The 22,572-nt window shown below is 41.1% G+C and overlaps 1 protein-coding gene across 1 annotated transcript in view; it reads right to left on the reverse strand.

The window, feature by feature from the left end:
- The window catches only part of LOC101164611 (metallophosphoesterase domain-containing protein 1), an 87,012-nt gene that overhangs the window by 53,497 nt on the left and 10,943 nt on the right, over positions 1-22,572 (reverse strand). Inside the window, exon 3 of the mRNA XM_011490983.3 lies at positions 17,297-17,478. Coding sequence (XP_011489285.1) covers positions 17,297-17,478 — 182 coding nt within the window. The remainder of the gene's footprint in view (positions 1-17,296; positions 17,479-22,572) is intronic.

Below are 22,572 nucleotides of genomic sequence, written 5' to 3' on the forward strand. Positions count from 1 at the left end.
TTTCATTATATAAACTTTGGGAAAGAAGTCACCAGCCAATCTGGGACTTAGCTTTGGTCCATGACGTGTTGAGAATTTGTTTATTCTCTTTCTGAACTTAATGATATATTTCTAATTTGTATTGAGACGGTAAAAAAAAAGGTCTTATTGTTTCAGGACAGCAAGTCATCAAACTGGGTCACAAAGAGACATAATTATGCCTTTCTAACTCTCTCCACCTCTCTGGCAATCCAATTCTTTTTTCTTCATCCCACAACCAGTGTACATCTCTATCCCCCAACCAAGCAATCCCCCTTTCCTAGACAGAAAGCAAAGTAAGCATGGAGATACATAGTGATGAAATAAGATGAGCCAGGGGAAGTTGGAAGAATGTTGAATGTCAATGAGAATTGACATTTTGTTGTGAACAGGTACAAGTTGGTTTGGAGATTTGTTAATGTAGTTTTGAGACTTTCATTTCAGCTTCAAGAAATAAGCCAAACAAACGGAGGAAAGCTGTAAAAACGTTTTCATAAATTCTTGAGATTTTTATCACATGTCCTAATTCCAATTAATATGGAATTGAGACTTCTAAATCTAAAAGATAAGGAGGACTTTGACGCTGAACTCACAGGATATGGACTTCCTTTACAAGAAAAGGTTAGACCATTGTGTGAATCCTATGTGTGTGCACAAGTGTGTGTGTGTGTGTGTGTCTGCGTGTGTGTGTGTGTGTGCGTGCGTGTGTGTGTAAGAGAGAGTATGCATGCTGTGTTTATCAAAGTGGCATTTGTTACAATGCAGTTTTCCTAAGTTAACTTGTCTCTTTCTGTTACCTACCTCTCGCTCAGGTCATGATTGGGGCAAATGTTTGTTAAGCTACTTGGCAGCCTTTTTAATAAATGGCCTGAAAACATTTGGATTGAGAGGGGTGTTTTCTTCTCTTTTCTTATGGCTTAGTTGACGTTCAACCCCACCCCAGTTTTCTTTTTGAGGTAGTTTGAACCAATTTGAGCGGGGCCATGAAAGCAGAAGTGTTCATTCAGTGTGTAAATTTTAGGAAAATTAAAGCCACTAAAAATACAACTTTTCTCTCTAAGAAGACTGAGACTGGTCCTTTTAGCAGCTTTGCGCTGCTCTGTTAGACTGTGGGTATGTCCAAATTCTCACCCTAACCCCTATATAGTGCTCTACAGTATATAGTGCGTTTGCCACTTTGTAGGGCTGTCCGACTTTACAATTCCAAAATCCTGTGCCCTAGAAATTTCCCAGAAGGCTCTGCGAAAAACTAGTGTGCATCGATGCTCACTAGATTGGTGAATATAGACCACATTGCATTGCGTCGGAACATTTTTACCAAAAAATGTATTTACATGTATTTTTTGATAAACTATCAACATCTTTATCTTCAAAAGACAGTGGACTCATAAATAATAGTCGCAAAACGCGTATATTGATTAGATTTCAACTTGACAAGACGGCCGTGGTACAGTGTTAGGGAGGTCGTTCCTCCAATTGGAATATTGCGGGTTCGATTCCCGACTTGCCTGCCAATGTGTCAAAGTGTCCTTGGGCAAGACACTGAACCCCACCTTGCCTCTGATGGAAGGTTGGCGTCAGTGTTCGGCAGCGGAGCCGCCACAAGTGTGTCAATGGGTCTGTGATTATAAAGCGCTTTGGGCCTTCGATGAAGATAGAAAAGCACTTTATAAGTACACACCTTTTACCATTGACGTCATATCCACTGTCTAAAAAAAATTTTTTTTTAAAGTACGTTCGTAAGCATGATGTCCGAATTGCTTTTAAAATTCACGGCACTACATAGTGCCGCACTATGTTGTTTTTTAGTAGTTAAAGGTTAGGGTGGGAATTCTGACACAACCTATGTCTACGTTCTCATTTGTTCTTGTTTGGGAGGCATACTGAACCAAATTCTTCCAATAGGAAAATGCTATGTTTATAAAACACGTTTATAAGACATATGAAATGCAGTAAGCGGTTGGCAAATATATTGAGTTTGCATGTTTGTAAATCTGTCATTGTCTTATCAGCCACATACCGCACGTCCCTGGTAGGTGTGTGTGTGTGTAGGTGGGTGTGTTGCTCAAGCATAACCACGAAGTGTACGAGAGGTGTGACCTGAGTGAGTGCACAGCCTGGCTTTTTTTTGCAGTCCGGTCTTACCTTGCTCGTTTCTCAGTTATGGACAGAATACAGTGAGAAAATGAAAGTGCAACTTTATCCAACCTTTATTTGTGTGTTTACAAGGACTAGCTAGTCATTTGCACTGAAGCATCAGAAAGAACAAAGGCAAGCTTACCTCACTATAGTTATTTAACAAGGCCATGTGTGTGTTAAAAAGCAGCAGGTGTGTGTCTGATAAGAAAGACTGAAACGCAAAAAAAAAAAACATTGTAGTTATGTGTGTGACAAGACGAAAAGCAAAAAAACGATTTTGTTCCCACTTTGGTTTAAAGTTAGTGGTCTTTTAGTTTAAATCCCCGCCCACACATGAGTTTGCTCACGCAAATATAATCATGCAGGCAAATAAAAGAGAAAGACACCAGCAATTACAGGACTGCAAACACAAACACCACCTGCAGAGCCATGCATCCAAAACACACATTTTATCTGAGAACACCAGTACTTTCTGACACCTTACATTGTCCTCTGCAAACATTATGCACTTGCAGACCATGACACTCACATGGAAGCAGCCACAAAGACAAACGCAGCATCCCTGTGGGTGGTCTGTCTTTCATTTTCATCTTCTAACTGCTTGTCTCTGTATCTTTTGTTTTTGTAATTATATTTTTATTTGAAAATGATTTATTTGTACAACAGCCTTTTATACACATTTTTCAAAAGATCCTTTTCAAGGGTTTTCTGTGTGCATAAGTTGGAAAAAGAGAATGGGCCCAGTTGACACAAGAACATGAAAAAAAACATGTTCAGTTTCCTGTAGTAGCTGCAGTCTTGCTTATCTTTAACCTCTCTGGGAATTACTGAGATGATAACTTCTCTCCACGATGGGGGCATTTCACCTTTTGTTAAATCCAATTAAAATGTATTAAACAGAAGAGGGGGTAATTATTGTCGATGGATCTTACACCACTCAGCGATATGTCCATCTGAACCAGGCGATTTCCCTTTCCTCCTTTTACAAATGGCTAAATGTAGTTCCTTATATGTCATTGGTTGTATTAATATCTCTCTTTGTGGATCTGTTAGCTCTGACATATGTAATGCTTCAAGGAAGGCTTCAATCTGTGTCTCATTTGGAGCTTGGGGTTGTGTGTACAGTACAGTAATACATCTAAAAACTCTTTAATTTTTTTCCAAGTTTACTTTCCACTTTTTTAGTTTATCCATCCATCCATCTTCTTCTGCTCATCTGGGACCGGGTTGTGGGGGCAGCAGTCTAAGCAAAAATGCCCAGACTTCCCTCACCCCAGCCACTTCCTCCAGCTCCTCGGGGATGACCTCGAGAAGTTCCCAGGCCGGCCGATAGACGTAGTCTCTTCAGTGTGTCCTGCGTCTTACCCGGTACATCCGCCCAGTGGGACATGCCCAGAACACTTCCTCAGGGAGGCATCCAGGAGGCATCGTGGCTAGATGCCCGAGTCACCTCAACTGGTCCCTCTCGACGTGGAGGAGAAGATTACACCAGGAATAGATTTATTGCCAATTTCATAATAGTTTGGTTTCAAACAAATATTTTCTTTTGTGTGTCTTGAGTATAAATGTCATCAATTTCTCTTTGTATCCCTTTAATGTCTCCTTTTACCATCAAAATAATATTTTTGCTATCAGTTATTGTAAGCTGTTTTAACCTTTCATTTAGGTCTACTAATTTCTGCCCCTTTAACCTCTTCAAGTGAGAGGTGATTGAAATAATTCTACCTCTTACTACTGCTTTCAATGTATCCCAGAGGATTCTCTGAGATACCTCAAACGAGTCTTTAAATTATTTAAAAAAAATTAATTTCTTTTTTTTGTTGGTCTCTAATTTTGAGATCATTCAGTATGTTTGAGTTTAGATTCCATGGTGTTTTTCTACATTTCTTTTCTAGATTTATTGACAATGAAATTGGGGCGTCCAGCCTCTGCTCTCAGCTTCATTCTGCTGCCATTGTATGCTCCTGTTTCCCTGCAACACCATGTTGCTCCAAGCCTCGTAAGTTCCTGCACCTCGGAAATGTTGGAATTGTTCCCAGAGACCCTTCTGGAGAGCATTATTTGGATTATAAAATCAAAATTTTTTGTGACTGAGCCCCAGGATCCTGAGTTTAACCACGCTCAAGCGTCCTTCTTCGTCTTCTTGACCTCCATGTCTGGAGCCACACCTCATTCCATTTACTGTACCAAGGACTTCACTCTGCCCGTTTTCTCCCTGTGGATCACTCTCCTCATCCCAGTAAGCCTTCCTCCTGTTTTAGGCTTTGACTACTCCAACTTCTCCATCACTAACCCTCTCCTATCTTCATAGCATCTGTGCATTGGCTGTGTGTCTCCAGTGCCTGGGGTCCTCCAAGTTAAAGAATAAATAAATCTGGTGTCTTGCACTCCTGAGTTTGACCTATTTTGGGTCCCTGAAACCATTTGTGACATGGGGTGTGATTAGACAGATCAATTGTCTTAACTGTACAGTCTCTAATTCTGAATCATTACTGAACATAAAAAAATAGTTGATTCAAGAGTAGACTGAATGTGGATGGGAATAATTATAGTCTTTGCTTCTAGTCCCTCTAAATATCTATTATACCTAGTCCCGTCATTAGAGATTTTATCTTCGTAGTTACTGTAGTGAGGTCTCATGAGGGGATGCATCTAGCTTGGGGTTGAGCCTAATGTTAAAGTCTTCTCCACGATCCCTGTAGAATTAACCATCAAGTCAAAAATGTGTTTATAAAGAGGCCATTTACTCCCGGGGAAGTATAAACATTTATATTGTTTCAGTGTTTTACCTGTGACTTTTTTCTAAATCACTCCACATCCTGCTGTTCTGACGTGTTAAGGATTGAGAGTATTGGATGTTAATATTGCAAACCTTCTACTGTGTCCCTTTTTGTAAGATGAGGAGCCCCTCTTTTTAATTTAATGTGTCCAAACTGGCTAAAGTGAGTTACTTGGCCTTTTTCCATCTTTAATTGTGATTAAAAAAAAACTACTCCTTTTGATGGCATTTAAAACCCCATTTACATTAACCCTTGTGCTATCTTAGATGACCCCACCCTTACATTGACGTGTTATCCCTACCATGACAACGGTGGATAAAGGTGGAAAGATTTCCTGTAATCCATGGACACCAGTGAAGTTTACAAATCATTGAATAAAAAAGGTTCAGTGCACTGTCTAGTCTGTCTAGATGACCCAACTCCCAATGGTAAAGTGCCTAGGATAGCTCAAGGGTTACATGAAAGAATTTCAACAGGTCCCGTCTGCGTCCACTTTTAGTGGTAAATTTAATGCTGAATGTTTCTTCCAACTAAACTGTGAGTATAACCTTTGCAACGTAACCAACAGAAGAACAAAAACACCCAAAAATGGTGAGAACGTTCTATCTATTCCATCCTCCAACCATAAGGTCTTATCACTGACTAGTTTCAAGTTCGGGGAATAGCCTCTCGCCTCTGCCTCTTTACAGCTAAAGATTTTTACACACAGATGTAGATTTTTGGTGCGAAAGTTCTCACATTCTATTTTACAAGTTCTCACATCAAATCTACAAGCTCGTTTATTTAGAAACATTTGTACCCATACCCATCAGCAAATCTGTAAATTATCTAGGATGCCTGCGTGCTGACAGTGTGAGGTTACAGTCTTTATGGGGTATTTTCTTTTGATGCTCTCTTACCCCTTATCATATGGAACTTGGCCTTCAGTTTGGAGATTGTACCAGGGTTCACTCCAAACAATGCTTGAGGCTAGTTTAGCCCTAGTTTAGCCCTTTCCCTATAAGTAGAACGTGGCATGCCAACTTTGGGAGCAGATACTAATGATACATTTTCATTAGCACTGACTCACTGTGGCTCATTCTGGCTATACTTAAATTTCAGGTGTTTTCCCGCTTGTTGGTAAAAGGTGCTACTGCTTTTATTTTTAGAGCTCCTCTCCTTCGGTTTCAATCAGGCGGCCACATTGACAGGAGTACCGGTGTCCTGAAAAGTGCCTCGTTGTTAAAACGGGATGTGAGCTGAATGAGAGCAGGAACAGAATACACAAAAGATTTCTTTTAATACTGTCTTTTCCTTTTAGGGGGTCCAACAGTTTACAATATCACTAAATCCCAGTGTGGGGAAATATCCAACACATTTTTATATTTCTTTTTTTGTTTTTGTATCGTGAAAAAGAATACACTCACCGGCCACTTAAATAGGCACACCTGTCCACTTCCCCTGTAATCCAAATTTCTATTTAGCCAATCACATGGCAGCAACTTAATGCATTTCGGTATGTAGACCTGCTGCAGTTCAAACCGAGTATCAGTAGAGCACCGGGGCGGCCGGAAGTTTGCAGGTTTGATTCCCCCCTTGCTCTCCAATTTGTCAAAGTGTCCTTGGGCAAGACACCATTGCCTCTGGTAGATATAGGTTGGCGCCAGTGTTTGGCAGCCAGCTGCCATCATTGTGTGAATGTGTGTTCGTGAATGGAACTGTGTCTGTAAAGCGCTTCGGGCCTTCAAATAGGGTAGAAAAATTGTGAATATGGACTAGACTCTATGGTCTAAATGTTTCTAGAACCTTGTTGAATCGATGTCACGAAGGATTAAAGTGGTTCTCAAGGCAAAAGGGGGTCCAACCCGGTACCAGCAAGGTGGACCTGATGAAGTGGCTGATGAATGTACATGGTTTAAAAAACAGCTTTTACCTCTGTTGCTCAATGTGTCATCCATGACAATTGTATCAGTTCAGGATCAGAAATGCACTTCATTGACTTCATTGTGAGTGTAATTGCCTCAATGTTCTTAAAACAAAAGTCACAAATGGTTGTGTTTTGGAAAATGCAACACCTCTCTGGTCCCTGTTGTCACACATTACCCCACTGGGTTTTTTCTTGTCTGTTGCATCTTGAAGGAAAAAATGCCCCATTAGGAGGCATTTGGATGCAGAAAATGTAGGTACTGACCAAAAAATCTAACTCTAAGAGAGAATAAGACAAAAAAACAAAAACAGACAGATTTCATTGTGCACGATTCTTTTACTTTTCAACCCAAAAGGAAAAAGTAATAATCGTCTTCAAAGTGTGTGTTTTTGTGACTGTTTCACAGCTCATTGCATTTCTAGCCTCCTGTAGTAACTCATGTGGTAAATACAGTCTTTCAAGTGTGCAAATACAAGATATGAGAACTGGGGAGGACAGATGGGTAATGGTTGCTCATCTTTATGAGTCCCTTGGAATTCTGTCAAGCTTCCCAATGTTAAAAATAGGAAAAAGATAAAGCTACTAATTAAGCTCTTATTCTGCAGCAATCACTGCAGGGTAAACACAAGTGGGGAACAGAAGGGGAAAAAAAGTTTAAACCGTTTACCAGGTAGGAGGCCATTTACTATAGCTCTATGTTAGCTTCCTTGTTTTTGTGTTTTGTTTTGTTAATCTCTTGTTAACCCTTTTTTTGATGGACAAGGACGTAGTAAAGAGTGCAGTGACGTGCCTGCTATTCCTTTTTTGGCTGTTTTTCACCACTTTCTGGGTTTGAAGCAGTCTGCGGGGGTGTAATATACCCCTTGTGCTATCTTAGGTGACCCCACCCTTATATTGACATGTTCTCCCTACCATGACAAAGGTGGATAAAGGTGGAAAGATTTCATGTAATTCATGGACACCACTAAGGATCAAAAATCATTGAAGAAAAAAGGTTCAGCGCACTGTCTAGTGGGTCTAGATGACCCAACTCCCAATGTTAAAATGCCTAGGATAGCACAAGGGATACACCAGGGGCATCCATACTTTTAGCAAAGAAGGTCAGATTTGGTGAGGCAAAAATGTACGAGGGTCAATTAACAGACTTGCATTCATTACACCCTTATAATACTATTAAATATAAATGAAATGGTTTCTGTGATGGGACACTTTTTATTTCTTCACACAAAACAGAAATATATCTAAAGACATATTATCAAACTTACTGTGAATTTGATATTTAAAGACCAGGAATGAAATAAAAAAGGCAGACTAGAAAACAATATTTTGTCAACATTAAATTTAGGATTATATTAAATGTTTACATGTTATTCACTAATGCTCACTATAATCTTCCAGATCTATATCATGTTAACAGGGAAATAACAAAAATGGTTCTCTTATTTAGAGGCAGAAACCACTCTCCTTCCTTAAGGTGCAAAAAGGTCATGTAACTACAGGTTGATGTTACTTGTTTACAACAACTTTTAGCGTCATTTAGCCAATCACAGTCAATAAATCGAACATACAGTTCATAGAAAGTTCTGGCAGCCTCAGGATATTGATTTTATGACAGGAGCCCGTGGGACAGTAGAATTTTGACCGCAGGCCACATTTGGCCAACGGGCCGGACTTTGGACAAGCCTGGCTTACATGATCAGCAACTGTTGCCTGGCAACAACAAAATGCCAGAGAAGCAACCAGAGATTACAGGAGAGGCTAAGAAAAGGGAAGTCCTTTAGAGTTTGCAGAACTCTTGAGAATTTTTTATGATGGTGTTGTTGCATCTGCCTTTCTTCTATGGAATGAGATGCTGGGGTCTGATGCACTGACAGGAACAGGAAAAGGCTCGACAAACTAAGATCCGGCTCCATTCTGGAATTTCCCCCAGAGTCTGTGACTGTGGTGGGTGAGAAGAGGAGGATGCAATGGAAAGTGAAGTCCATCATGGACAATTTTCATCATCCTTAGACAGCATTTTGGCTGATGCATTAGCTGCGGAGCTGCAGTGCTTCACTTATTCTTATCTCAGCCCGCTACAAAGCACCACAATCTGCGTTTTTATATGATACTGGCAGAAGCAGGGCACAGAGTTTCGGTTCGATACCCATCCCAAGTAAAAACTAAGAAGTGCATGACTCATGACAACAAAACAAGCTGCTTCTCGCTGAGATCTTGTAGTTGTAGTGTGGTAGAATTTTCTGATAATGTTCCCTTTGAATTATTTGGATGTGAAAAAACAACAGTGGGCTGACCCAAAATGTGAGTGCATTTGACATTCATTCTTGTTAACTTTTTGTTTGCACACATATTTCATTTACACTCGATTATCTTTAAGAAATCCAAGGAATCTGGAAAACTTCACCTGCACTGTTCAGTAACCAGGTATTTCTCTCTAAGTCACACTGGTTGAAGTTTTGGCTAAAGATGTCCTGGATCCATTTGAAGTCAGTCAATCGCATTGTTCAGAATGAACTGATGCCAACTATGAATTGAATTCTTGTGAAAAATGAATCATTACAGCTTTATTCAATACCTTTTTACCCTGTTTAATTTCCCTAATACCTGTTACCAGTTTTAGCCCTTTTCTTATTTTTCTGTGAGCAGCTGACAGCAGCCCAGGAGCTGCCTCACTCCATGCTAAAAATAAAAAGCTGGGGAATGAAAACAGTGACGTGCTGAGCAGCAAAAAAACGAATTCTACACACACACACAAAAATAAATAACTGAAAAAGATTTGGAAATTAAAGGAAGTTTGAGAAAGGGAACAAAGACAACAATTACATTTAAAAAAATAAATTGTAGAAGTTAAAAGTTCTGGAGGAGACCTGACCGAACTAATAAATTGGGAAGATCCTCCAATTCTGTGGACAACCTGGAAAAGTTCTATTATTTAGAGAAATAAGGTGATGTGTGACAGAAACAGAGAAAGCAGCAGGGAATGAAAGAAAGGAACAGAACTGCCACATCATAAATATGTATGGGTGTAGAAAAGAGAGACTGGAGGAGGATGAAGATGCAGCGGGGGTGAAAAAAAAGCAGTGGAGTGTAAGGAAGGATGGTGAGAAGCGTGGCTGGGGCAACAGCGGAAGTGTTCGGCTTTTTGTTTTTTTTCATTTTTCGCCTTTCCTGTGACTTCATTTGCTGAAGCTCTGGCTGGTGGATTCGCTCACACTGCAGCTATCTGCTTTGTAAGTGAGGAAGTGGGGGTGGGGGGTTACAAGTTTCTCTCTTGTTACTATCCCATCTTCATTAAGCTCCTCATCATCAAGTATTATTGAAGTACAGTGTTTTACAGTAGTGTTTATGGTTAACTACTTAGAGAAGAGCAATGCTTCACACTGGTGGTAGATCTCTATTAAGGCTAGTCAGCTGGAATGTGAAAGGTTTGGGGAATCCTGTAAAAAGGGCCAAAGTGCTTGCCAATTTAAAACATTTGCAGCCCAACAAAATCTTTTTTAAGAAGACTAAAGCCACAGGTGTGGCAATTTTGTCTAAAAAAATATTCCTTTTTGTCAAAGTACAACTGTTCGGACCCAGAGGGACACTTTTTGACTTCTTTCAGGTCTTTTAAATTCGGTATCCTTTAACCCTTGTGAATGTTTAATGCCCAATAATTGATTGCCCAGATTTCTACAAAAAATTTTTTTAAAATTATTCCTAACGTTGATCCAGCTAATATAATAATGATGGGTGATATTAACTTAGTCCTCGACACTCAGTTGGATCAGAACTCAACAAGTCAATCACAACTTTCACAATCTGGTCAGTTAGCTAAGAACGCATAACAAATATGAATGTTGTTGACGCTTGGCAACTTCTATCACCTACTGGGGGAACATACTCCTTTTTCCCCGCCCACTGCTCATGTTCCTGCATAGATTATATTTTCTTAGACTTAAAACTGATTTCAGTCATGCAAGATATTGCATCCCATCCCATTTTAATTTCAGATCATGATCCAGTTTCTGTAGACTTAAACATTGCCTCATTACTTGTGGCTGTTAAGAGCAACTGGTGCTTTAACCCAAATCTTTTAAATGACCTATCTTTCACTGAGAAACTAAAGGAGCACATAGTAGGCTACATCAAAGAAAACGATAACGGTGATGTAAATGATTCAATCCTTTGGGAAGGTATGGAGGCAGTAATCAAGGCTCATGTTTGTTTTTTTATGCCAGCTAGACGTAGAGCTCGAGAGATGCAATTTGGAGATCTGGAATCAACACTAACTTGAACAAACATATGAGGCTTCCCCATAAACAGAACTCTTAGGTAATATTACAAAAATTAAATCTGAGTATAATTCTTTGCTTAACAAACATATCTGCTTTCAGATTCAGATTTTTTATTTGGGCGATAAACCACAGAGGTCATTTCCTAGCATGCTGAGAAAAACACAGGCTTCATGAGCAATTTTGTCAATAAATAAAAAAAATGGTCAGATTGTCTGTGCTCCACAAGAAAGAAAGAAATGCTTTAAGGACGTCTACCATGATCTCTACAAATCTAAGAGCACAGTTGGTCAAACCGAGATAGAAGATTTTCTCGCAGGATATAACCTTTTCCAATTGGACAATGAGGCAACAGCAAAATTGGAAGCTGATATCACAGTGGATAAAGTTAAAGCAGCTGTTAGTCAGGTTTCTAATAATGAAGCAGTTAGACCTGGTGGTTTGGAGCCAACCTTGACAAAGCTTACTGGCCCCGCTCATCCTCCAGATCTTCAATCACTCCAAATCATCTAGGTACCAGGCTCTCTGTATCATGGTTTCATCTTATTAATTCTAAAAAAAAAAGATCGTGACCCCCTGCAGGTGTCATCTTACACTGTCAGAAAAAATGTGCAAAATTTGTACCTTTAGAGGTACAATGGCTTGTCACTGGGGCAGTACCCTCAAGGGTACAAATGTTGTACCCTTTCATATAGGTGCGTATCTGTACCCTTTCAGTATGTACCTTTCAAAGGCAAATATGTACCTCTGTGGACTAAATTGTACCTTATAGTGCTATGGTACCAGAATGTACCTTTAAAAAAGGTACAAATTTATACCAATTTATACCAATGTATACCAACCAATTTGTCTTCTGGCAGTTGAGACAAAGATTAAAAAAATATATGATCAAAATGTCTAAAGGAATACATTGAAAAACTTGTACATGTTGATCGAACTGTGTTTATTCCCCATCAATATATTTATTTTAACATGTGTAGACTATTCGATTCGATATACAGTTCAGACAGACGTAATTCTGTGGTGAGGACTTTAGATGCGGAAAAAGCGGTCGATCAGGGTTAGAATTTTGTATAAGGATCCAACAGCCGAATCTAGCCACAGGGGTTGCAAGCCAGTTACTTCTGTGCCGGTCCCAAGCCCGGATAAATAGAGAGGGTTGCGTCAGGAAGGGCATCCGGCGTAAAAATTGCCAAAATAACCATGCGAATCATCCACAACACTTTAGACATACCGGATCGGTCAAGGCCCGGGTTAACAACGACCGCCACCGATGCTGTTAACCTACAGGGTGTCGGTGGAAATTTGACTACTGTTGGTCGAAGAAAGAGGGGAGGCAGAAGGGTCCGTGGCCAGAGAGAGAAGGGAAAAGGCAGGAACATAGGTTTGAGAATAGGGACTCTTAACGTTGGTACAATGACAGGGAAAGGCAGAGAGCTGGCAGACATGATGGAGAGAAGGAAGGTAGATGTACTGTGTGTGCAGGAGACAAGGTGGAAGGGCAGCAAGGCACGTAGTATTGGAGGAGGATACAAACTGTTCTATCATGGTGTTGATAGGAAGAGAAATGGGGTAGGAGTGATTCTGAAGGGGGAGTTTGTAAACAGTGTTCTAGAGGTGAAAAGAGTCTCAGACAGGATGATGAGCCTAAAGTTAGAAATTGAAGGGGTGATGGTGAATGTAGTCAGTGGGTATGCGCCACAGGTTGGCTGTGAGTTAGAAGTGAAGGAGAGATTCTGGAGTGAGTTGGATGAGGTCATCGAGAGTATCCCCAGAGGAGAGAGAGTTGTTATTGGAGCAGACTTTAATGGGCATGTTGGTGAGGGCAACAGAGGTGATGAGGAGGTGATGGGCAGGTTTGGTGTGAAGGAAAGGAATCTGGAGGGACAGATGGTGGTGGACTTTGGAAAGAGGATGGAAATGGCTGTAGTCAACACTTACTTCCAGAAGAGAGAGGAACATAGAGTGACATACAGAAGTGGAGGTAGGAGTACTCAGGTGGACTACATCCTGTGTAGACGAGGTCATTTGAGAGAGGTTAATGACTGCAAAGTGGTGGTAGGAGAGAGTGTAGCCAGACAGCACCGCATGGTGGTGTGTAAGATGACTCTGGAGGTCAGGAAGAAGAAGAGAGGGAAAACAGAAAAGAAGACCAAGTGGTGGAAGCTACAGAATGAAGAAACTTGTGAGGAATTTAGGCAGAAGTTGAGACAGGTCCTGGGTGGTCAGGATGAACTTCCAGATGACTGGGAAACTACAGCAGAGATTATAAGGGAAACAGGTAGGAAGGTGCTAGGTGTGTCATCTGGAAAGAGGAAAGATGGTAAAGAGACTTGGTGGTGGAATGAGGAAGTACAGGAATGCGTCCAGAGGAAGAGGTTGGCTAAAAGGAAGTGGGATGTAGAAAGGACTGAGGAAGGTAGACAGGAGTACAAGGAAGCGCAGCGTAGAGTGAAGAGAGAGGTGGCAAAGGCCAAACAGAAAGCTTACGATGAGCTATATGACAGGTTAGACACAAAGGAAGGAGAGAAGGACTTGTACAGGCTAGCCAGACAGAGAGACACAGATGGGAAGGACGTGCAACAGATAAGGGTCATTAAGGACAGAGATGGAAAGGTGCTAACAACCCAGGAGAGTGTACAGAAAAGATGGAAGGAGTATTTTGAGGAGCTGATGAACGAGGAAAATGACAGGGAAAGAAGGGAGGAAGATGTGGTTGTTGTGGAGCAGGAAGTAGCAGAGATTGGAAAGGATGAGGTTAGAAAGGCTCTGAAAAGGATGAAGAGCGGAAAGGCCGTTGGTCCTGATGACCTACCTGTGGAGGTATGGAAGTGCCTAGGAGAGACAGCAGTGGAATTTCTAACGAGTTTGTTCAATAGGATTCTAGAGAGTGAGAAGATGCCTGAGGAATGGAGGAGAAGCGTTCTGGTCCCGATCTTTAAGAACAAGGGTGACACGCAGAACTGCAGCAACTATAGAGGAATAAAGTTGATGAGCCACACAATGAAGCTGTGGGAAAGAGTAGTGGAAGCCAGGCTTAGGAAGAAGGTGAAGATTTGTGAGCAGCAGTATGGTTTCATGCCCCGTAAGAGCACCACTGATGCCATTTTTGCTTTGAGAATGTTGATGGAAAAGTACAGAGATGGTCAGAAGGAGCTGCATTGTGTGTTCGTAGATTTAGAGAAGGCGTATGACAGGGTGCCTAGGGAGGAGCTGTGGTACTGTATGAGGTCGTCTGGAGTGGCAGAGAAGTATGTCAGAGTAGTTCAGGACATGTATGAGAGAAGTATGACGGTGGTGAGATGTGCTGTAGGTCAGACAGAGGAGTTCAAGGTGGAGGTGGGACTACACCAAGGATCAGCTTTGAGTCCTTTTTTGTTTGCTATGCTGATGGACAGGCTGACAGACGAGGTAAGACAGGAATCTCCCTGGACAATGATGTTTGCGGATGACATCGTAATTTGCAGTGAGAGTAGAGAGCAGGTGGAGGAACAGCTAGAGAGGTGGAGGTTTGCTCTGGAAAGAAGAGGCATGAAGGTCAGTCGTAGTAAGACAGAATACATGTGTCTGAACGAGAGGGATCAAGGTAGAAGCGTTAGGTTACAGGGGGCTGAGGTGAAGAAGGTGCAGGAGTTTAAGTACTTGGGGTCAACAGTTCAGTGTGATGGGGAGTGTGGAAAAGAGGTGAAGAGGCGAGTGCAGGCAGGTTGGAGCGGGTGGAGGAAAGTGTCAGGAGTGTTGTGTGACAGAAAAGTGTCAGCAAGACTCAAAGGAAAGGTGTACAAGACAGTGGTGAGACCAGCTCTGCTCTATGGGTTAGAGACGGTAGCAGTGAGACAGAGACAAGAGGCTGAGATGGAGGTATTGGAGATGAAGATGTTGAGGTTCTCCTTGGGAGTGACCAGGATAGACAGGATAAGGAACGAGTACATCAGAGGGACGGCTCATGTTGCCTGTGTTAGCGACAAAGTCAGAGAAGCCAGACTGAGATGGTTTGGACATGTTCAGAGGAGGGACAGTGGATACATTGGTAGAAGGATGTTGGAGATGGAGCTGCCTGGCAGGAGGGCAAGAGGACGGCCAAAGAGGAGATATATGGATGTCTTAACAGAGGACATGAAGTTGGCTAATGTTAGGGTAGAAGATGTCCATGATAGAGTGAGGTGGAAGATGATGATTCGCTGTGGCGACCCCTGATGGGAAAAGCCGAAAGAGAAAGAAGAAGATCCAACAGCCTCTGTTGTAACCAATGATAATTCGTCTGAGCTTCTTCAGTTACATAGAGGCACCTGTCATGGAGACCCTATTTCCCCTTTTATTTTTGCCTTGGCTCTAGAGCCTTTGGCAGCTCATATTCATGTATGCCCAGAAATGTTTCCAATTACGCACAAGGGTATCTGTGAGAGGTCAGAACTCTGTCTCCCCCTCTGGCCATTAGAAGGCACCATCTCCAGAATTCTAACCACACTTCCTGGATGCTGCACACCTGACTCTCACTCACTGAATCAACCACAGCATTTTAAGCTCTGAATTATTGTTTGTGCCACTCTGCCTTCTTTACCAAGCACTATGTCTGGACTTGATCTTCTGTCTCCTTGTTACGGCTGTGGCCGTATTTGGTTTGTCTGTTCTGTTTATTCTGTGTTTTGTGTATTTGTATTTCTATCAGAGTGGGACTTTGTTGTTTTTGTGGATTTTTGTGTGTGTGTGTCTGTTTGTGTCTGATTATTTTCAGGTGTGGTGCTCGAAAGGGTGTGGCTTCCATTTGGACCTAAGCTGATGGAGGCAGCCTTCAAAAGCATCATGGGGACCTCCAGCCTGGGAGAATGGAGCTTGGCTGCAACATGTCTCCACTGCAGCTTGGCCCTCTTCGCCACCTGTTTTGTTGTGTGTTGCACTTTGTTGCACTTTGTGGTTTTGTGTCCAGGCCCACTCTCTGTAGTCTTTTGTTTGTAGTTATGTTTAAGTGAAGCTGGGGGTATTCCAGAAAGCATGTTTAAAGTACCCTGACTTTAACCCTGAACTCTGGCTGAAGTCCGCCTGAACTTGCTTACTCTGGGTATGTTGGTTCCAAAAGACCGGATGAGTTAGCGTATTTACGCTAAATTTGGTAACCCTGGGTTAATGCGCGTGCACAGCAAGTACATAAAGACATTCTCAACGGATCACCGATTTCCGGAGTCACTATGGAAACGCGTGGAGAAAAAAAGAGACCGCCATACTTCAGTGAGACGGAGATTTTAATGACGGCGTATGAAGATTATACGTCCATCAAAAAAGTAAGTGAGTTTCTATCTCATTTCTATTTTCATTGTGACACATATATATGTATCTTATACAACTGAAATGAATTAATTCAATTGGTTACAAGTAATTGAGTTAAATTTATTCAACCTAATTTATTACGTCTATCCAACTCAATTTTTTTTTTTTACAACTCAAATTTACATATTTATCTAAATAAATGTCATATTACTCCAATTCAATTGAATGTTTTCCCATCTTAATTAATTGTACTTCTTGAACTCTCATATGTCTAAGTTTGAGGCTGCAGGTATTCTCATTTTCATAACAATAAAATGAAAGAAACAATAAGAATTCACATCATGAATCGTATCACGACCCATTTCTCTGACTTTAACATTGCACTAATAATCACTAGGGCTGCTAAATAAACTCATCATCCTCTCCCTCCTTCCCCTAAATAAAAGTGTTGTATTTTTATGGAGACAAATCTTTTGGTGTTTTGTTGTTAATTTAAAAAGGGCAAAAGCATTTACTTTTTATGTTATGCACCTCTAGGTTCCCTAGACTTAAAAAAGGGCATAACACTCCTGACCATGACTCTGTTTGCCTGCAGCCTGCCCTGACCCTCATCTGAATTTTGACCACCCTGACTCTCCTCTGATGAACTTATGCCTGTTATCGACTCCTGCCTGCCTGCCTGACCCTGATTTAGCTTTGAGGACTTTTAGCAGGAAACCGGTTATTACTTTGCTGGATAAACTTAAGTGAATAATGCTTTGTACTTTATTTTAATGCCTGGATTACTTTATGATATACCACCATGATGTTGTTTGTTTTATGTCCCTGTTGAACTGAAAACCAGTAAAAACAAAGATAACGGTGGGAATCAGGGCACTGAGCTGGTGGATGCAAAGACACAGGACTTTACTGACCTAGCCAGTCATTGAATTTCTTGACCTCAGAAGGGAGTCCCAGCTCTGTGAAGTCTCCAGCATGAATAAACACATCACCATACGGCATCTGGATGGCGTCGGTCCGGGAGTGAGTGTCCGAAACGCACACAAAGCGAGTATAGCCTGGTGGCTTTGGTGTGTCATGAGGCATTGGGTCCACCCTGAGTAAGAAAAGAGCAAAGACATTTGAGTGTAAGAGGACAGGAGAATGTAATGGTTCAGCTTTTGAGGTCTGAGTACAAAACTACTAAAGGATGGTGACTTAAAAAGGCAGAGAGAGAAAAAAAATGAATTGTTACAGGTGGTAAAAGTGCGTAGACAGAAAAAGAATAAAGCACAGATGTAGAAACAGAGCAGAGAGGAGTCCTTTGAGAGTTCCAAGAAGCCTGTTCTACAGGATCTCTGGGGGATAAAGGCGCTGGTGATAACCCACTTTAGTTTGGTTTCCTTCAAGTCTGATTATATGTCTTCCTCCACACCCCAGATAAAGAAGAGAAGAGCTGAAAACCTGGGTATACAGCAAACAAAAGCATAGAGCAAAAGCAGAAACTGCCACATTGCAATGAAACAAAAAGATTAGTATGAAAGTTTACATTGAGTGCTGTCAAACTGGACCTCTGTTTAAATTCAACTAAGCATGAGTTTATCCGTACTTCTTCCATGGTTTTACTGTGGTTCATTCGTGATACATTTGTGAAAATTTCACAACGTTTCTTACTTTTTCCCCGTATATTCAAGTATTACCAGTTTTCATCCGTGCAATATGCACAAAATCTTCATGGTGGCTGCTCTGAGTAGGGGCAAAATATGAAAGGCACAGGCGAGTCATACAGATTTTTATTATTTTCAACCCCCCAAACCCTGTGCACTCTACAAGGGGCCTGTGATATGTGCCACTCCTTGCTGCAGCCTGATGTTAGAAACAACGTGGTTCTGGACATTTTGGGAGAAGGTGTGTGTAGATCTGTCAACCTGGCGCCAGCATTTATCTCGGGTGGTTGGGACTTGGGTCTGGGCCTGAGACAACTGGGGATAGGAGCAGCAGGTCCCTGCATGGTCAGGGCCCCTGCCCTGCGCGCTTTCTGCCCCTTTTACCCCACAGCTGGGGGGCTAAGGGGGGGTGTGACCTCCCATTCTGTTATTCTGTTCCAATGGTGAGCTAGTACGCCTGAGGGTGGTTGCTCCTGGGCATCTGTCTGTCGGGGGGGGGGGCTGCTGTCACTGCTCTCTGCTCTCACTGGAGCATTAAATGTGATCAAATACACATCAGGAAACACACAAGTCATTCACGTTACCTACTTATTCCCTCTGTTTGAACACAACCTTAGAGGATGTTTTATTTGTTTATTTATTAGACGTGCAATCCCATGTATCCATGTCTGTGTTTGCCGTAGGAGGTGCGGCCGGAAGTCTTCTATAGATACTGTGAATTTGTATAGATATGCTTAAGACTTGTAAAAAGGTTTGTGGGTGCTGCACAGAGATTGTGTGTGTATGTATGAGCATCAACACATGTAAGTTACGTTTGACACTCATCCCATGATCTTGTATAATCATCTGCAACTCCCCCGCCTCCCCCCTCGTCCTGTCCGAGCAGCTAAAACTGAATAAAGTTTAGCTTCCATTACCTAAGCCCAACATGAACTTTATTTGTAAATTTTTGAAATGTTTGGCTCACATGTTGACTCAGTATGACAAACTGTTGGTTGTTGGGGACCTGAACATGCATCTTTGCTGCCCTTTAACGCCAGGGGTTAAAGACATTCAAGACTTAGTCAAGGCTTTTAATTTAACTCGGCATGTCACTGGTCCCACTCACTTTGGACCTTGTGTTATCAAATGGTCTTCCGGTGGAGAATGTCTCAATGGGTACTAATGTATTTTAGGACCATAGTCATGTTACCTTTACTTTTAACATGCAGCACAACGTAAAAGTCTCGGGTCCCTTTCATCTTAGTCGCTCCATTAGGACTAAGACTGCTGCTATTTTCCCTCCTCTCTTTAATACATCCATAAAGTCTCACAACTGGTCTCATGAGGTCAGGTGCACAGAAGAGTTAACACATTTTTTTATTTCAACAAACAGTAAAGTTTTAGATTTCGTTTCTCCATTAGAAGCCACCCGTTAGAAATGGTGGCAGGAGCCTTGAATTAATGATATTATGCGAGATGCTCGGCGTACAGTATGTGCCGTAGAGCAGAGCGCAAATGGAAACACGATCACATGCAGGTCTCGCATAAAATTCTTAAAGACAGTTGGAGGAAATATCAAGATGCCCTCAAGGAAAAAAAAAAAGTATTTATCTAGCTTGGTTTTAGAAAATGTAAACAAGCCCCACATTCTTTTTAAAACTATTGGTTCTGTGTGTAACCCCACTCCATCTTCCACGCTACAGATGACAAATTATATGTGTGAACGTTTTTTATTCTTTTTCAACATCAAGGTAGCTGCTTTTCGGGCAAATATTTCATCATGCACTTCTTTGTCAAAATCTGCTCTGGTGCAGGATTCTATTGTTTTTAACCAATTTAAGTTGGTGTGATGGTCAGAACTGACAGGGACTGTTAATAAATTAAAAGCCTTGTCTTCTCCCTTAGATCCAGTCCCATCTCGCTTTTTTAAACAGGTTTGTGCAACTCTTGGCTCTTCAGTCAGGAATATCATTAATAGCAGCCTGTCTTCAGGTCTTGTCCCTACCTTCTGCATAATTGCTGTTGTTGAACTCCTACTTAAAAAAAACGGCTCTGAATCCAACATGCTTGGCTAACTATCGACCAATTTCAAAACAACCATTTGTGTCTAAAATTTTGGAAAAATGTGTTACAGCACAGCTGAAACCTTTTTTGGATACAAGTGAGATTTTGGACACTTTTCCTTCAGGCTACAAAGCATTTCATAGCACAGTCTGCTCTTTTGAAAGTTTTTAATGATCTTTATTTAACCACAGACTCTGGTAATTCCGCTATTTTGCTTTTAGACCTGACTGCTGCCTTTGACATGGTGGATCAAACAACTCTTTTAAACCGCCTTGAATATTTTGTGGGTGTTAAGGGGACTGCCCTAAACTGGTTTCAATTTTACCTGTCAGGGCGGGGCGGTCCTTAACAGTTAGACTGGGGGACTCTGGAGTTCCCCAGGGTTCAATTTTAGGACCTATGCTGTTTTCTTTAAACCTTCTTCCTTTAGCTGAAATTTTTTAGAAACATTGCTTGGCATATAATTTTTTATGCAGATGAATGCCAACTTTACATGCGTATTGTTAAAAACAATGGAAGCAGCCCCCTGACACCCTTATTTAACTGTCTGGGGGACGTCAGAGTTTGGTTGGCCCACAACTTTTTAAAACCTAACGAGAAAAATACAGGGTTCATGATGTTTGGACCCAGGGACCCTTTTAGCATTATGTGTGGGCCTCACATAATGAACCTTGGCGTCATCGTGGACAGCGATTTTAAATTTGACAAACAGATTAAATGGCATTTTTAAATCGAGTTTTCATCATTTGCAACTTTTGTCTAAAGTTAAACCCTTTTTATCTTTTCATTTTTTCGAGCAGGTCGTGCATGCTTTTATTTCTTCATGACTGGACAACTGCAACGCACTTAACACTGGGATTTCCCACAAGGCACTTTCCCTGTTGCAGTTAGTCCAGAACTCTAATGCACAACTTTTTTAACAGGAACCAAAAAATATGAGCACATCACACGTCCTTGCACTGGCTTCCTGTTAATTTTAGGATGAATTTTAAAATTGTATTGTTTATTTTTAAAGCTCTACTTGGACTGTCCCCAAAATACCTCTATGACCTCACTCAGATTTATAGACCAGCACGTGCTCCAAGGTCAGAGGGCCAGCTCCAGCTTGTGGAGCCCATGACGAGGCTGAAAACTAGAGGAGACAGAGGGTTCTCCGTTGTTGGCCCTAAGGTGTGGAATGCTCTGCCTCCTCATGTCAGAACAGTGCCCTCGGTGGAGTGATTTTTTTTTTGTCTTAAAACCCATTTTTATTTTCTTGCTTTTAACACTGTGTGAGTTGTGTGGTCCTCTGTGTTTTTATCTGTGTGTTTTTATCTTATTCTTATTCATTTTATTGTTGTATTTTCCTTGTTTTAATTTTGTTTAATAATTTTTAATAATTTTTAATCTCTGTACAGCACTTTGGAAACTGTTTGGGAAATGTACTCTATAAATAAAGGGGATTGGATTGAAAGTGGATTATTTACACACTTGAAGAGTAACAAGCAACCCCAATTGTAAAAGCTAGCTGTCAATCACATGAGGCACATGGCTGCAATCTGTGTGTTCATTTGCTGGACAGGACAAAAAAAGGTGTAGTTTGTGTGGACATCCTAAGGGCACTCACATATCCTCTACACAGCTTGTGCACGCAGCCTTCTTGCATGGTCCGTAAGGAGCCTGTGTGCCCTTACTGACAACTAGAGTGTGGCCAAAGAGCATCGTACCACAGCATCACTTGTACATCATAAGTGCGTGCAACTTAGATTATCCTTGCAAATACTTCACTTACTACACATACAGAAATAGTACGTTCCATTTTCACGATGTTCCTTCAGAACCTCAAGGGAAGTGCACAACACAACTGTGCTCCCTTTAAAAACCTGCTGCTCCTGTTAACAACCCTTCATGGGTCAACCTCCTGTGGGGGGGGGGGGGGGGGGTTGTCACAAGTGCATGTGACTAAAGCTAAAGTAGACTATGGATAACTAAACACGGCAGTAGATCAAATATACCTATGTTAATATATCAAAACATATAAATACAGAACTACTTAAATAAATGTGTTTAAGATGAATATGCCTTTCATTCCTGTGTAGATGGTAGTTTTAGCACCATAGATTATGCAACATAATTTTTCTCATGATGATGGTTTTAGTAAGGAGATTATTTTCCGTTTAAACTTTAGCCTTTCGGGTCCATTTTTACATCTACAGAGTGATTCTCTGGTATCTGCCTCCCAATTACATCTGGCTGTCCTGCCTGGTTTTTCACTGATAAAAATAGAAATGCAGTGTTGCAGTAATCTGTCAGATTTAGTCAAATCAAAACTATATATTGCAGTGTTGTAGTAATACATATACTCTATTTATATATATATATATATATATATATATATATATATATATATATATATATATATATATATATATATATATATATATATATATATATATATAAATATATATATATCAAAAGTTTGGACACATCTTCTCATTCAATTGAATGGGAAGGTGTGT

The sequence above is a fragment of the Oryzias latipes genome, chromosome 23, assembly GCF_002234675.1.
Source record: "Oryzias latipes chromosome 23, ASM223467v1".
In the NCBI taxonomy this organism is placed as follows: domain Eukaryota; kingdom Metazoa; phylum Chordata; class Actinopteri; order Beloniformes; family Adrianichthyidae; genus Oryzias; species Oryzias latipes.